General features: G+C 29.2%; 1 protein-coding gene across 1 annotated transcript; it reads right to left on the reverse strand.

The window, feature by feature from the left end:
* Nucleotides 1-4,939: 4,939 nt before the first annotated feature.
* On the reverse strand, nt 4,940-7,417 carry LOC109817167 (cytochrome b561 and DOMON domain-containing protein At4g12980). Its single transcript, XM_020382379.3, has 3 exons — nt 6,641-7,417; nt 5,582-5,836; nt 4,940-5,442 (listed from the first exon to the last, which is right to left on the reverse strand). The coding sequence occupies exons 1-3, from the start codon at nt 7,238-7,240 to the stop codon at nt 5,140-5,142; spliced, it is 1,158 nt and encodes a 385-aa protein (XP_020237968.1). The 5' UTR covers nt 7,241-7,417; the 3' UTR covers nt 4,940-5,139.
* Between the last annotated feature and the right edge of the window lie 11,316 nt (nt 7,418-18,733).

Here is an 18,733-nt window from a genome sequence, read left to right on the forward strand (position 1 = left end):
ATCTGTTGTTTCTGGTTATGTGGATACCTGTATGGCCTGACTTTCACTGGTTCAGATCCTTGTAATAGAGGAATAGAATGGTTCTGTGATCTACTAGGAGGCAACCCATAAGGTATAGAAAACACCACCCTATAAGTATGCAACAACACCACTAATTCCGGTTCCATATCAGTAGGTAAATCTAACCATTGGTCTTGAGGACAATCCGACTGTTGAAATTGTAATGTGAATAACTCAGCTATAGCATGTGTGTGATTCATTCTTCTCATATGATTGTACTGAGCTTGCAAAGGTAAGGTTGGTTGCTTGCCATGCAATGTGACAAATTGGTTTCCCAGGTAAAACTTCAATGTAAGGTTGCTATAATCTGAAATGTGGGGACCAAGAGTAGCTAACCATGCAGCCCCCAACACTAAGTCAGCCCCAGTAACAGGTAATAAATACACTGGAAAGGTCAATGAATGGCCCTGAATTCTGACTTCTATGTTCTTGACCAACCTCTCAGCAACTAAGGCATTACCATTTCCCACCAGAACTTGAAAATTTGGAATTGGCTCAATAGGCAACTTCAAACAATGAGCTATTCTTGGTTGTAAAAAACTATCACTCGAGCCACTGTCTAATAACACTTGTACTGTTATTCCATTAACAAAACCTTGGAACTTCATTGTACCCAAACCGGTGGCTCCTTTTAATGCATTATAAGATAAATGATGCTCTTGGGACAGATGTAATTATGTGTTATGCTCAATATCTAGAGGTTCTTGTTGTAATTCTCCACAGTCCTCATCTTGTAATTGGAGAAGCAAATATTGTTTTTTAGGGCACCTATGGCTTGGGAAAAAATTTTCATCACAAGTATAATAAAGGCCTTTTTCTCTCCTAAGTTGCATCTCAACAAAGGTTATTTTCTTAATATTGGTATTTCTTATGGTTTTTGTGGTTGGAGATGTATTAGGATTAGGAAGGAGGGGTGGTAAGCTAGTGGATTTAATGGCTTGGCTTATAGGTAGGCTTGTGTTTGTGGCTTGTGTTTTGGCTGCTAGATAGGCTTGATAGTGTTTGGGTTTGGAAAGGTACTTCTCTTCATATAAACAGATCGAATCAAAGTTGAGGGCGATTAAGCAATCACATCCTTCTAATATCCAGTTTTAAGCCTCCAATAAAACAATCTAACAAAGCTTCAGTGGTGATACCTTGCACACGATTAGCTAGAGCAGTGAAACATAATAATCATGCACAGAATTTGTTTGTGTTAGCTTAAACAAATGCGAACGGGGACACTCATATGGAGAAGGACCAAACTCCAATTCTAAGGCTCGAGTAAACGCAACCCATGAATGAAATGAATCATGACGAGTCATCATCTGATACCAAGGTACCACTTCCTTGTCTAAATGTATGGCAACAATAGTTAATCTATGATCATCAGGAGTATTATAATACAAAAAAAATTGCTTGGCCTTGAAGATCCACTGCAATACATTGGATCCATCAAAGTAAGGAAAATCCAGCTTGACATTACGCACCTGAAACGGTTGGGAAGGGTTCGCAGACTTTTGTTGCAGCAATGTATCAACGACAGACTCCAGGGTCTCAATTCTAGTGGCATTTTCTTTATCCCGTGTCTCCATTAATTCCTGGATTCGCTTAACATCAGCATTGAGTTCTTTAAGGCGAGTATTCTCTGCCATGTGGATGAAAGCACCAATGTAACAAAGTAATTAACAAACAAATGCACCAGAAATTGGAATGAGAAAACACTGCTCTGAATGATATTAAAGGAAACTCAGAAAACGAGTAATTATGAGCCACAGTCCGTAGCTTTACAAAGAAAAATTACATAAGAAGAAACAAACATGGCACCAGCAGAAAAGAAATGCAGAGAGAAGAAAATAGAATCCATCCTTCCTCCTCTCTCTCCTTAACAAACAAAATATATATACTAGACCCTAGACCAATCAAAATCTTGCAGCCTAGAGTTAGTTATTCTGCTTCTTGTGCCCCTCCTCACTTCCTGATTCTTGCAATCTGCTGCCAGGTGTCCTTGCTGAGCTGTATCTTCAATTGACTCTTCTGTCCCTGCTACACTTGTTACACACACATTCTCATGCTTTGAAACGTATATCCAACCACACCCACGTCAACTTCAAAGAGAAGAATCATAAGAAATTCGTAGGTAACGTTAACGAATTGAAGTATTATGCTACTCAAAAAGAAGAAAGGACAAACATTGGATGATACACGTTTTATGGTTTTATGGTGCATTTAGAAACAATTTGAGTTGAACTCAACTAAATTGAAAAAACAAAAAAAAAAGTTACACACTTTTGTGTTTTCTACTTTAAAACATATATTTTTTCATTAAAAGTATTTTTAAACTGATATATCTAAATATGTGTGTTCCTTCCATAATTAAGATATTGATCTAGAATATATAATAAATTATATTGAAAATGAAATAATTTGTCTTTTATAAATATCATAGTTATCTTATAGAGAGAGGGGGTTGACAAATATTTTGTTCAAAATTAATTGAAATTCTCTTCGAAGGTCACTACTAGAAAAGTGTTATTTTTTTGCAAATTTTCTTGCAAAAAAATATTTGCAGAAAATTTTTGCGAATTTTCCTGCAAAAAAATATTTGCAGAAAATTTTTTGCGAATTTTCCTACAAAAAAATATTCGCAGAAATTTTTTGCGAATTTTCCTACAAAAAATAATTTACAGATATTTCTTACAAATTTTGCTACAATTTTAATAATCATGGAGAAAAAAATTTCATGGTAAAAATTTGCAGAAAATATTGTAAGAATTTTATTTTGTTTCTTGCATATTTTCTTGCAAAAATAAATTTGCAAGTAATGTTTACTAAATAGTAGAAAAATTTTGCAGGTAACTTTTCCTGCGGATTTTCTTGCAAATTTTAATTCGCAGGAAAAATAAAAAATATATTTAAATTAATAAGATTAATATTTTAAAAAATCTTCAAGTCCCACATCGATTGAAAATAAAACAATTAAAGAGTATATAAGTTGGAATAACACTTACCTTACAAGTAGAATTGTATGGTTGAGTGTTAGACTTGTAATCTACAATCTTAGAATTTAAAAGATTATGTATGAGGCATGAAAATAAAAGATTATGAATTCTTAAAATATAGAATTTATAATAAATTTTTTTAATTTTTTCGTAAAAAATATTCCTGCAGAATTTCTTGCGAAAAAATTCGCAGGAAAGTTTCTTGCGAATTTTCCTGCGAATTTTTTTTTGCAGGAAAATTTCCTGCAAATTTTTTTTTGCAGGAAACTTTCCTGCGAATTTTTTTCGCAGGAAATTTCGCAGGAAAATTTCCTGCGAATTTTAAAATTCGCAAAAATATATTATCCACGAAGGTATTACCTGCGAATAAAATTTCGCAGAAAAATTTACAGGAACAACGTTTCCTGCAAATTTTTATAAAAAATTCGCAGGAAAAGTTGCATGTAATAAGAGAAATTCTAGTAGTGGGTGATTAGTTTTATAAATGTTTCCTAGTTCCAAGTAATGAGGATGAAGTCCATGCATGCATTATGCATCACATCGCATGGGGATCTCATAAACAAAGTTATGATTAAAGGGAAAGCAACAAAAGCATGAGTAAGAAAAGCGATAGCATTAGTTGTTGGTGGGGATAAGGGTGCTATGAACATTGCTGGTCGCGAGGGACCATAACTTTAGGGGCACTATGTAATCAAATTGGTTCTTATCAATTATAACACATGGTTTGGTAAATAACGTTAAGCAAAAATTTAACGTTAACCAAAAGTGCGACTTTTGCGGTCAATTAGCAAATAAAGGGTTCCCTCAAAATCTCACCTTGCCAATCAAGTCTTTCCACATTCATAACTTCCGACAACTTAAAAAGAAAGTTGTCAAGAACTAATTGATAATTTGAAGTAGAACACTGGTTTTTTTCCTCCACGTATTGAATGCTTTAGCGTAATAAAGTATGTGAAATTATTGCATAGAGTTGTGACTGATTAGTCTAATTAGCATCACAAGTTATTTGATGCATGGTGGGAGTCACTATCATATAAGTAATGGCTTCCCCAATTAATGCCAAATGTACTAGTATTAGCTCAGATAGAATGTCAACAGAAGAACTTAAAGTTACAGCAAAAACCAAATGCCCTGTGGTACTGACACATGAATCAAGATAGAATACTGGTCCATAATCATTTATTTTAGAATTTGATAAAATCATTTTATAAAATTTAATTAAAATCATTAAACGTGTTTAAAATATATATATCTCTAATATCATAACCACAAATTTTATCTAAAAATGTGATAGAATTAATTTCGACATAGTTAACTTTAAATCACGAGACGTGAATAAGATGTATTTCTAAGTTAATCTTCACCGTAAAATTATTTATAACAAAGACGTGTATCACACAATTTGGGAAATTAATTCTTGAAATAACCCAAACAAACTTTACCCTTTTAAAAATTCAACTCCAAGAATAGGATGAAGAATTATAAAAATTGCAGAGTAAAAACATCAACAATGGAGATTATAATTGAGTTAAATAAATTATATAATATCGTTACCTTTCCAATTAATGAATGTCTTCTTATTTTCGATTGCTACATCAACCACATCCTGCTAAATTGTTACATCAACCACATCGATGAAAGATCACCATTTTTGGAATCTTCCTAAGTGATTGATCAGGATTATATATGGGATGCAAGAATTAGCGAAAGCTTTGTGGCCTAGTTTGGTTTGCCAGCTTAGCTGGATAAGGTTCGCATAAGTACTAAAAGCATATCATACACTATCTGAATGAAATTCCCCATAATTGAGTTCTTTATTGTTGCCTAGTGCTTATCAAAGAATGTTTTGCGTATTGACATGGGAAAGTGGATTAAGTAACACACGCAAGGAGAGGCAATGATAAAAGTTTTCTTAAAGATTTTTCTTTTTTGATACTATTAAATAAGATAATAATTACAGATAAATAGAAGAGAAAGGTGAAAATAGAGAAAAAGGGTAGCGAGGGGGGCACAAGCAATAGAACACATCCAGCAAAAGTAAAAAATTACAAGATCAATGTCTGCTCTGGATGGACAAGCCAAATTCTGGTTACTTGATTCACATGTTAAGGGGTTGTTGTCTGTTTTCTCCATTGTTATAAGTTTTGGTGGACTTATTAGACTTTCTTTTCAACACAACAATCCATGTGATCACTTCCAAGACTACGGCAAGTGCACCCAGTGCAATAAGCACTGCACTGTAAGTTGATTTCCATTTCTTCTCTGGATTCAAGATGTTAAAGCCCAGGAATATGTTGACGATTCCCAGGATAATCACACTGTATCCAATGCCATGGTGATAGATATTCCAGATGTACCTATACTTGTGCTCCTTCACTGGCCTTAGGAACAATGCAAAAATCTGCATATTCCATACAAGGAAGGATAAATACAACAGTTACAAACATCATTAAAAATCATCATAAGTACTAATCAAAAGTAATTATTATAAAAATCATGATATATAACATAATTGAAGAATATTGACATGTTTTTATTACCTGTAGAGTGGCGAAACAAAAGAGGGTAATTCCAATGTTGCGATGATTACTGTATTGAATTCCCACTGATTCACTTCCAAGTTTCAAGCCAGTGGCCCAGCCAGCAACACCAATGGCGTAAGCAGAAACCTGGCAACCAGCATGAAGATAGAACCAAATTGGATCTGCAGATGGAAAAGTTCTCAAGTATCTTGCTATGATCACTCCAAGGGGAAACAGCACGCCCCAACTCACAGCATTTAGAATTCCGTGAATCTGCCATTCAATCAACAAGTTAAAATAACTCAAGATCAGTTGAATCAACTAGCTATTTCAATTTTCCTCCGCAAGAAGAACATGTTCGGCAAAGGCCAAAGCCTTCCTAGCTAGAGTACTTAACCATCCAATTTAATTGACTTATAGTTGAAGCCTTCTTCAGACTTTGCTCAAAAAAATTCTCAATTCATCCGATAAGTTAAATCAGATACAACAAAATAATGTCTCCAACACCCAAAAAAAAATAAAAGGAAAGTCAACAAACAAGCTCACTTTTGAATTGAAAATGCAAACAAATCTAAGAAACCAGGGTCGATAGAAAAAAATAAAATAAAAAATTCCCCCGAAATCACCAAAACCCAGTCAAAACCATATCCGAAATCACCAAAACCAATTGAAAAAAAAAACATTTTTACTCTCCGAAATCTCAAAAACCAATAAAAAAAATCATTTTTTTTTGTCTGAAATATCATAAACGAATCAAAAACTAAAAGCCACACTCTCTCAACAAAACCAAAAAAAAAAAAAAAAAAAAAAAAAAAAACCCACACCCCAGTTTTGCGAATTCTCAGAAACTCAGAAGTTAAACAAAACAAAACGGCAGATTCTCAAACCAAAGGAAAACACCCAATTCCCGAGGGACAAAACTTAAGAATTTCACGTCAAAATTCAACTAAAGTCAGCCAAAATAAAGCTTCGATTTTCCCCCAAGAAATTGCGTCCAAGCTTTCTCCGTTTTTTTTCAAAACCACAAAACCCAGTTAAAAAAAAAAAAAAAAAAAAAAAAAAAAAAAAAAAACTCACATTCTTCTTGGTGGTAACGGCGTCGACTTTGGCAGTAGCAGTCTGCTTCCCATTGAGGCTAAGCGTCCCCTTGGAATTCAAATTGGCAGGAGCAAAGTCATGCTTATCCAACCTCCCCGCCGTAACGGAGGGCCCCACCTGCCACACGTGGTTCACGCTCTCCCCTTTAACCTTAACATTCGCGAAAATCCTAATAACGCCGCCAACCTCTTCCCCTCGGACGCCCCAAACCTCCACCGACAGCTTCCCAGGAACAATCACACTATACGACTTCAAGTCCAGCGTTTTCACCGTCACCGCGCCGCCGCTCTTACTGTACGCCGCCAGCACCTGCGCCCCCGCCATGCCCGTCCCCGTCGGGTTTATGCCCCACGACACCCACCCGCCGGGGCTGGGCGGCGCCGCCAGGAAGGCCACCGCCAGGGAGGCGTTGGCCGCGTCGTGCGTCCAGTGGAGGAAGGAATCCAGCGCCGGCAGGTCCACGCAGTTGGCGTAGACCCTGTTGGCCGCGTCCGTGACCTTCTGCGTGGTGCACGTGAGGGAGGACGCCGCCGTGAAGATGAAAGGAAAAAGGACGAGGAGTGAAAGCGGTGATGCCATTGGTTGTTGTTGTTGTTGCTGTTGTTGTGTTGTGAAGAGAATGAAGAGAGAGTGGGTTTTAGAGAAGAAAAGATGGGAAGTGGTTTTTGTTTTGTTTTTAATGAGTTGGTGGAGTTATTAACGCGAGGTTGGGAATTAAGGGGAAGCCTATGGAATGGTGGAACTGTTATATGTTAAATACAGAGAAGGAGACACTACACAACAACAACACCCTAGCTGTAGTTTTTTCTAGAGCGAAAAATCTTAGGTAATGTTATTAACTTGTCATCATTACCTTCTTTCACTAAAATTGGAATTTTACCCTTAGATAATTAAATATTAATGAGATTAAATAGAATGATAATCATGAAATTCAACACAAGTGATTATAATATGTGGTGTTGAACTTGAGATGAAAATATATAGGCGATATTTAAGTTCCATCCTAAAAAAAATTAACTTTTAATTATATTTTACTTAATTTTTGATCACAGATATAGACTTATAATACTAATAAAAAAAACTAATATATATATATATATATATTAGCAATGACATATAAAAAAATAACTTAATTTTATCTTCTTCTAGTGCATAATTATTTCATTTAGCCTCTGTTTGTTTCTGCTGATTTACTGTTCATGACGAACGAAAAGCGAAGATAGTAAACGTTTGTTTCTGCTGATTTGCAAGGAAAGAAAGGTGAAGAAAAGCGAGAGAACCCGCGTTACCGTCCTCGCGCTTTTGCGAAGAAAAGAAATGAAAGTCACGTAAGATTTGAAAAAACCCGATAATACCCCTCTCCCAAAGGCCGAAAAGAGATGAAGAATGGAGACAATTATGCATGACACATAATGGATTATGCGCTGACATAATCGATTATGTTGAGGCATAATCGATTATGGGCTGGCATAATCGATTATGGGCTGGCATAATCGATTATGCCAGCCCATAATTGATTATGTGTCATACATAATCAATTATGGTGGCATATTTTCGCAAATTTGCGAACTCAGAACGAGCCGTTCCAACACTAGATTTTATGAGCAATATGCGAACTCAGAATTGGTCGTTCCACTTTGGGAACGGGCCGTTCCACTTTTGGAACGGGCCGTTTCACACATGGCCGTTGTGGGTTAATTTGTAATCCTAGAACGGGCCGTTCTGGTCTGAGAACGGGCCGTTCTAGATATGAAATTTTTAAATATTTTTTATTTAGTTGTAACATTTTTCATTTCTATTATTTTATGTGATATTTAATTATTCTTTACTTAATTGATGACTGAATTGTATTTTTTATTCCATTTTACAAATATATTATTACTCATCTACTTTGTAATGTTAAAAATTTCTTAATTTTTTAATTGATAAAAATTAACTTGTACAATTAAAAAATGTATCTTCGTTTCATTATAATTTATGTCAATAATTTATCAATTTTTTAATTTATTAATTAACTTTCAAAAATTTTATTGTACATTTTTTTATATTAAGAAAATTCTATTATTTAAATATTGACATCAAAAAGTGGAAATATAAAAAAATAAAGTAATACATGTTTATAAAATTAAAATAATAACACTTTCATGAACATTAATAAAATAATGTTAGAAAATATAATTATTATAATATATTTTGTTATTATTATTTATTATTATAAATATTATTATTATTATCATTATTATTAATATTATTATTATTTATTATAATTAGTATCATTATCATTTATTATGATTCTTATTATTTTTCTAATATTATTATTATTATTATCATTATTTATTATTTTTTATAGACCTGGGTTCGATTCCTGGCAAACGCATTTTCTTTTAGCATTTTTTTTTAATTTTTTAAAATAATATATACATGTGTCTCTATTTAATATTTAAATAAAAATTATCTTATATTATATATATATAATATTTAAATCATAGAAAAAATATTTTTTCAATATTTTAAATATAGTCAAAATATCAATTAAATTATTAAAATAATAATATTATTTATTTGTATTATAAAACTGCTAGTAATAAAATTAAAAAAGAATCTTAAATTAATTTTATCATAAAAATTTAAAGCAAATATTTAAATTAAATTATTTTTAAAATAAGATTTTATATTTATTTTTTTAGTTAAAGTTTTTATATTTATCTTTTAATTATAATAATTATAAACTTTTTTTTAACCTAAGGACAAAATAATAATATTACAAAATCATCAATTAAAAAATTCATTTATCTATCACATCAATCAATTCATTCACAAACTTTCACAAGTTTTCTTTACACTTTTTACTCACTTTCCCTTAATCCAAACAACTTCACTTTTCACTCACTTTCCCTTCAAATCTCTCCTTTTTCACTCCCCATTTTCCATCCTCAAATTCAAATGCTGATTGTATAATAACAAATTTTAACTATATTTTTTTTTTTCTTGTCAAAATTAAAATTGGGATTTTCTTGTCATGATTACCTTCTTCCATTAAAATTAGAAATTTACCCCTTAAATAAATAAATATTAACGAGATTAAATAAAATGATAATTAACAAATTAAACACAAATAATTAATATATTGAATATAAGATTGAATCATTTAAATAATATATACGAGTTTTATTCTTGCTTATTTTTTGATTAAATTGTTTTAAGAAAGAGTCTTAAAATATTAGTTAAAAAACTATTAAAAAAAATAATGACAATTACACCTAAAAAATTTAACTTAATTTTATCTTTTCTAGTACATATTTTTTTATCATTATTTCATTCATAGTGATGCTGAATGTACAATAACAAATTTTAACTATAGTTTTTTTATTGTCAAAATTAAAAATTTATCTCCAATTTTAATCGAAGAATAATACAAACTGTAGATAAAAAATTGTACATGTAGAAGTTACGTGAATCGTTACTCTTTCCTTCTACGTGGAAGTGATTCGAATCTGAGCGTGGGATTTTGTCATATTAAATAAGATTTCGTATAAATTTTGTTGAATTTGATAATATTAGTAATTGTATGCTTTAGGATTAATTAAGTTTATACTTTTATGAACATTGTCCTGCTTTGCACGGGGAAATGAGTCAATTAGTCAAAAGCAAGTAAGATCCATGTAATTTTCTTTCTTTTCTTTTTCTGAATTGACTCGGCTAAATTAAATTTTATGGGAAGACTTTCATGGGTCGAACTCAATTGTTTTGCAAAAGAACAAGGAATTTATTCCCAAAATAAAATAGAATAAACTTTATATTATAATATAATAATAAAAATAATCGCATGAATTTAGTTACAAAGTGAATGATATAAATAGTTGCATTAATTTAGTCAAAATAATTTAAAGACTTAATTAAATAAAAATAATTAAAATAATAATTAATTAAATTGTGTAAATAAACATAATTTAAATTATAATTTATTACTTTAATCATCTTAATCGTATTCTAAATTTTTTCATATATCATGGATCTGAAAATGACAAAAAAAAATATTTTAATCTAATTTAAACTTAAGACATTTTAAATTTATCTTTATTAATAACTTTTATTAAAAATAATTCTTTTAGTTTCTTTATATATATATATATATATATTAAGGGAATCTGGTTTAATATAGGAGGAGGTAATAAATATGAAAAATTTTCAGTCAAAATTCAAATTTTGATTCACTTTGGGATCAAATTACACAATCGTTAAAAATACACTTGTGGATTCGCATGTTCGAATGACACTTATTAAATTCACATTAAGGATTATTAAACCGGAATACATTATGCAATAATATATTTATGTATAATAAATTTATGATACACAAATCATCATGTTTATATTTATATTTTCATTCAAACTTAAGTTTGGATATTCAAATTTTAATATTTTGATTTTTTATTCATTGTCATTATTATTTTTCTTATTCAGAAATATTTCTTTTTTATTTAAGCTACTTAAATGCTATTTTAATAATAATAAAATTCAGAATATACATTTTTTTCTAAAAATAATTAGGCTATTAAATATGCAGTTTAACTAGACTGTTACTAATATATTGGATATTATTATCAATAAGTTTTTGTTTATTATCTAGTATATTGAATATATATTTCTTTCATAATATTTTTTTTTATAAATAAATAGGCTACTATTTTCAATTAAAAAAATTTAATCTAAAATATTAATTTGATATATATTTTCAATCATTAGACTATTCAGAAATAATTTTTTTATTAACTGAAAGCTACTTAAAGATTTTTATTTAGAATTATAGAATATGAATATAAAAAAAATGAAGTATTTATATTTTGTATAGTTCTTTTAAATAAAAAATTCCACTAAGTAACAAATATTTAAATAATTATGAATTTTCAGTCCAAAAATAACTATAAATTTATTTTTCATAAAATAAAAATTATTAATTTAATTACTTTTTTAAAATTTATTGCTGAATTTATGCGAGCTTAAAATGTATTGATAATTATTTTTAAAAATATTTTTCATATTTAAATGTATTCAACAACGAAGATATTCTATGAACATTAAGGAGTTGTAAATTGATACATTTACTATATATATTTGAATTTTAAAAAATTTAGTAAATTTTTAATAAAACTAAATATAATAAATTCTAATATATATATATATATATAGAGAGAGAGAGAGAGAGAGAGAGAGAAAGAGAGAGATAGAAAGAGAGAGGAGGGTTATAATAACACCGGTGTAACTTTTACTAAATATTACATTACTCAATAACTTTATATTAAATGTGAATTTTGTAAATCTAACTGTTAGATTGAAAGTTCATATCACTTTATATATTTATATCTAACGGTTGGATTTACAAAATTCATAATTAATCTAAAGTTATTGAGTGATGTAATACTTAGTAAAAGTTATACCGGTGTTATTATAACCCTCCTCAAATATATATATGAGGAGGGTTATAATAACATTGGTGTAACTTTTACTAAATATTACACCGCTTAATAACTTTATATTAATTGTGATATATTAATTGTGAATTTTGTAAATTCAACCGTTAGATTGAAAGTTCATATCACTTTATATGTTTGTATCAAATTTTGTTAAAATTGAATAACAATTTCAAATCAAAATATTCATATTTTAGTATATTTTGAAATAAATATATTACGTTAATTTTGTTTTATAAGAATGAAGTATCAAATCATCTTGGATTAATATAAAATTTTGTATATATAACCTAAGAGATATGAACTTTCAATCTAACGGTTAGATTTACAAAATTCACATTTAATATAAAGTTATTAAGTGGTGTAATACTTAGTAAAAATTACACTAGTGTAATTATAATCTCTCATATATATATATATATATATATATATATATATATATATATATATGTATGTATATATATATGTGTGTGTATATATATATGTTAATTAATATAATTATTTAATAATTATTTATTTATTTAAATTGTATTATGATATTATAACTAAAATATTATTTAATGTGTGTTTGATTTGAATTTTGTGACGTGATTCTTTAGGTGAAGCAAAAACAACTCCTTATATATAGCTTTTGTGTAAATATGAGATTTGGAGGTGAAAATTTGTTGCAACGTGTCTATAGAACGCTGAACCAAACACACACTTAGTCTTATTTTTTCTTCTTGCAATCTTGTGTCTTCACTCATCCACTATATTGTCATTCTTCGTCTATCTTGTGTTTTTCCTTGTCATTGCCGCTCGCATCTCCTCCTTGCTTCGTCACTTGCATCTCTATCTTGCATTGCCAGTTGCATCTCTGCCTCGCGTCACTGCCTGTTGACGTTGCCTTACTATATTTTTCTTGCCTCGCATCCCTACGTCACCACCATGTTTGGGTTGCTAATTGTTGGAAGACTCGTTAGTGTAACTTCATATAACACAACATTAAGATTGAAAAATTAAGGATTATTAAGGATGACAACTCATTTATTTTTCACCCCAAATTTAATAATTTAGGGTTTGATGAGATTCCACTTGGAAATCTCATGAACACTTCCAAAGCTTCTCGGATTCCTTAGAAGATCATCAAGGAAGAAGACTCCAAGAAGCTTCAATGTGACCTAAGCTTGCTTCTAGCTAAGTCCGGAGAAGAAAAGATTTCCTAGCTCTACAAGGAGAAGATCTCAAGTAGGGTAGAGTTTAGGAAATGGTGACTTTCGGAGGGGAGAATTCTAAGAAGATAAGTCTTATCAATTAATTCCAAAAGTATCTACAAAGCTCGGCCACTTTGAATTTATAGGGAAAAATTAGGTTAAATGAACCATGGGTTAGCCTAAGGTTAAGTGAAACCATGGTATGGTTCACTTAACCTTGGACGGCCAAAATTTGAATTCAAAATTCAAATTTTGGAGCCAACCCGGATTCACACCATGTGCACCTCATTTGGAATGTAATTAAGCTTCCATTTGAGTTGCATTTAGGTCACACCATGTGCAAATGGCCGGAATGCACATCAAATGTAAAGCTAATTACATTCTAATGCAAATACACATGCAACCTAAAATTAACCCTAAATCTAAATGACCATGAAATGAAATTCCTAGTCTAATGGCCGAAAATACAAGGCCCAAAAGAAATACAAGGCACTAAGGCCCAATCCTACAATAACCCTAATCTACTTGGGCTTGAGTCAAAGCCCAACTAAACAATGTAATGGGTTTTCCTTGAGCTTGAGCCCACTCTTCTTGTATCCTTCTTGCCATAGCCCTAGTAGTTGGGCCCTTGGCCCATGGGCCTCCTCCATCATCCCCTCCCTCTTGAAGAGGATTTGTCCTCAAATCCAAAGCATCCTCCTCATGGGTAGCAAGTCCTGTAAAGAGAGACAAATCAGACACATTAAAACTAGGACTAACACCATATTCAGAAGGGAGATCTAGGACATAGGCATTATTATTGATTTTTCTAAGGACTTGAAAGGGTCCATCTCCTCTAGGACTAAGTTTGGACTTTCTTTTAGAAGGAAATCTATCCTTCCTAAGGTGGAGCCAAACCCAGTCACCTTCCTTGAAGACAACTTCCTTTATACCCTTATTATTATATTTTTGATATTTTTCAGTTTGGGATTGAATATGATCTCTAACCCTCTCATGTAACTTTTTAAAAAACTCAGCCCTAGATGTGTCTTCTTTATGAATAAAGGAAGCAACATCTAGCAGGGGCAATAAATCTAAAGGAGTAAGAGGATTGAAACCATAGACAATCTCAAAAGGAGACATATTAGTGGTTTTGTGAACCACTCTATTATAGGCAAACTCCACATGAGGAAGATAGTCATCCCATGACTTTTTATTGCCTTTGAGGATTTCCCTCAACATAGTCCCTAGAGACCTATTTACTACCTCAGTTTGCCCATCAGTTTGGGGATGACATGTGGTAGAAAATAGAAGTTTAGTTCCTAGCCTTGCCCAAAGAGTTTTCCAAAAATGGCTAAGGAACTTAACATCTCTATCTGAGACTATAGTTTTGGGTAACCCATGTAGTCTCACAATTTCTTGAAAGAATAATTTAGCAATGTTGCTTGCATCATCCACTTTATGGCATGGAATAAAGTGTGCCATTTTGCTAAAACGGTCCACAACTACAAAGATGGAATCCTTTCCTCTTGGGTCCTAGGCAAACCAAGGATAAAATCCATGGAAATGTCGACCCAAGGAGAATTGGATATTGGCAAGGGGTTGTATAGTCCATGAGGTTTGGTGGTAGACTTTGCTTGTAAACAAGCAATGCAACTACTACAAAACCTTTGAACACCTTGTAACAACATAGCTCCTATGCCAAGACCTGAAGCATCACATTCTAGCTCAAAAGTTTTGCTAAAATCAGGGAGAGCTAGAACAGGTGCTTGAATAAGTTTTTGCTTAAGTTCTTGAAAAGCTAAATTATGTTTTTCTTGCCACTCAAACCACATCCTTCTTCACCAACTCATTGAGAGGTGAACACTACAAGAAAAATGTAAATTTCCGACGGAAAATTTTCGACGGATATGGATCCGTCGGAAATTTCTGACGGATTTATATTTCCGTCAGAAATTTCTGACAGAATTTTCCGTCAGAAATTTTCTGTCGGAAATTTCCGACGGAAATATAAATCCGTCAGAAATTTCCGACAGAAACTTTCTGACAGAAAATTCTGTCAGAAATTTCTGATAAAAAATAAATCCGTCGAAAATTTCTGCCAGAAAATTTTCGACGGAATATTCCGTCAGAAATTTCCGATGGAATTATTCCGTCAGAAATCTTATTTTTAATTTATATTTTTAATTTCTTTTTTTAATTTCTTATTTTTAATTTATTATTTTTAATTTCTTATATATATTTGTAGTATTAAAAATTTTATATATCTTTTAAAGGTATAAATATATATTATAATTATTTATTACAAGTTTTTTATATCTACGATTAGTATTAAAGATGAAAATAAATTAGGTTATATTATATTTTATTATAATTTACTTGGTTTGAACCTAACTTTCTTTAAAAATATATATTTTAAGTGTGACTTATTTATCTATCATAGATAATTTTTAAATATTTGGGTAGAACTACAATCATATAGACTTATTTTATAATAATTTAACACTATTAAAAATATAAAAATCTATATGTTAAATTTATAAAAATAAAGTTTAATTTATTTATGATATAAATATGTTTTTAATATCTAATATATATTTTTAGATGATAATTTATTTTAAAATATATCTTATAATAACAATTCTAAATGGAATATAAATCTTATGATTTTTCTTATTTTGATTTTTTTAATCAATGTATACAATTTTACTATTTTGATTTTTTTAGTCAACGTATACAATAAATAAAAAACACAAAAGAAAAACATGCATGCTACAAATTTTATTTTATCAAAAAATTATTTGTTTTAATATATTACATTATATATGTGAATATTAAGACATATATATATACATATATATATTATAATTAAACTTTTTTTAAAAATTAATTCATTATTAAGAAAATTTTTTTATCACATGAGAATTAATTTCCTTCAAAAATTTGACAGATATCAAATAAATAAACATTTTTTCTGAATCTATATATTTATTTTATTAGAATATAATTTTTATTTTTTAAAATATATTATTTTTTTAGATAAAAAATTATGTATATGTCAAATAGTAGTGAGGGCAAGTGCCTCACTATTCCAAACGTGCAGCTGTCGCTGTATATATATATATATGTGTGTATATATATATATATATATATATATAATATAAGGGGTTATAATTATACCGGTGTAACTTTTACTAAGTATTATGTCGCTCTATAACTTTATATTAAATGTGAATTTTGTAAATCCAACCGTTAAATTGAAAATTCATATCACTTTATACGTGTATATCAAATTTTGTTAAAATTGAACAACAACTGGAAGATAATCCAAGTGTTCATATTTTAGTGTATTTTGAAATGAATATATTACATCAATTTTGTTTTATAAAAATGAAGTATCAAATCATCTTGGATTAATATAAAGTTTTGTATATATAATCTATAAGAGATATGAACTTTCAATCTAACAGTTGGATTTACCAAATTCACATTTAATATAAAGTTATTGAGCGGTGTAATACATTGTAAAAGTCGCATTTAATATATATATATATATATATATATATATATATATATATATATATATATATATATATATATATATATATATATATATATATATATATATATATATATATATATATATGAGGGGGGTTATAATTACAATGGTATAAATTTTACTAAGTGTTACACCGCTCAATAACTTTATATTAAATGTGAATTTTGTAAATTTAACCGTTAAATTGAAATTTTTTTTACTCTTAAATCATATATATATATACACACACACACACACACACACACACACACATATATATATATATATATACACATGAGGGGAGCTATAATTACAATGGTATAAATTTTACTAAGTGTTACACCGCTCAATAACTTTATATTAAATGTGAATTTTGTAAATTCAACCGTTAAATTGAAAATCTTTTACTCTTAAATCATATATACAAAATGTTATATTAATCGAAGATGATTTTTTATAAAACAAAATTAAATCTGTCGAAAAATTTATATTTTTGATGAGAAAATTTTTGTAAGAAAAGTTATATTATTGATAGAATATTTCAGACAAATTTTTATTTGTCAAAAATGTAAGAACTGGTTTTAAATTTGATATGAAAATATTATGATATAATTAGATAAGATTTTAAGTTAGTATTTTATTAATGGTTGATAATTAAAAAATAAAACATGGATAAATACATTATTTGAATTTTATATGTTTGATTTAAGATAACTTACAAAATAACTCTTGGTAAAGTTATTCCGCTCAATAACTCATGGTGTGTTGAATTTCACCGATCCAATTAATTGTTAAATTAAAAGTTATTACATTTTACTAATAATTAATATAAAAAATTAATTAGTTTTGGAATAAATTATTTGCTAATTAACAATATAATTGAAATATTAATTATTTTAAATTATTTAACTAAAATCTTATTGACAATTTACTATATGATCTTAATATTTTTGTATAACTAATATCTGGTTTTAAATTTGATATGAAAATATTATATATAATTAGATAAGATTTTAAGTTAGTATTTTATTAATAGTTGATAATTAGAAAAAAAATAAGGATAAATACATTTTTTAAATTTTATATGTTTGATTTAAGGTAAATAAATATATTAAATTAATTAATAATTTATTTAAAATATTAAAATTTAATTTATAAGTATGTAATAAATAAATATTTATAATTTTATAAATTATATTATCATTATAAATTATAAAATTAAATAATTTAAATTATAATTTTAAATAAAAATAAGTAGATGTTAATTATAAAAGTAAGTACATATAAATAATGAATAATTAAATATATTATTATTATTATTATTATTATTATTATTATTCGTAATATAAAATTATTATATATTATTATTATAGTACAAATATGAGATTGTATATTTGAGGATGACTTAAATGAATTAATTTGTACAAGTTATACTGACTACATAGACATTTCGGTAGCTTACTCATCAGAACTTCACAGTTAAGCATGCTTGACCTGGAGTAGTACTGGGATGGGTGACCTTCTGGGAAGTCTAAACAGTGAAATATTGTGAAATAGAACCCTTGAGAGGCCAAATATGAGAGTTGTTACATTAATAAATTTATTAAAATTAAAAAAAAAATTATAATTTCCGACGGATTTTTCCGTCGGAAAATTTGACAGCAATTTCTGACGGATTTTTCCGTTGGAAATTTTGACAGCAATTTCCAACAGATTTTTCCGTCGAAAATTTTTGACGAAATTTTTCGACGAAATTTTCTGTCAGAAAATTCCGTCGGAAAAATTATTTCCGACGGATTTTTTTCGACGCCACTTTTACCGACGGATTGAAATCCGTCGGAAATCCGTCGGAAAAAGCAAAATCCGTCGGAAATTTACCTATTTCCGTTGG

The sequence above is a fragment of the Cajanus cajan genome, chromosome 4, assembly GCF_000230855.2.
Source record: "Cajanus cajan strain Asha chromosome 4, NIPB_CcT2T_4, whole genome shotgun sequence".
NCBI classification, from domain to species: Eukaryota; Viridiplantae; Streptophyta; class Magnoliopsida; order Fabales; family Fabaceae; genus Cajanus; species Cajanus cajan.

Excerpts from the sequence above, each read along its gene's own strand:
- LOC109817167 (XM_020382379.3), bottom strand. The coding sequence starts at position 7,240 with ATGGCATCACCGCTTTCACTCCTCGTCCTTTTTCCTTTCATCTTCACG. Across the intron at positions 5,837-6,640 it reads CCGTTACCACCAAGAAGAAT|ATTCACGGAATTCTAAATGC; the intron begins GTGAGTTTTTTT and ends ATTGAATGGCAG. Across the intron at positions 5,443-5,581 it reads TTTGTTTCGCCACTCTACAG|ATTTTTGCATTGTTCCTAAG; the intron begins GTAATAAAAACA and ends TGGAATATGCAG.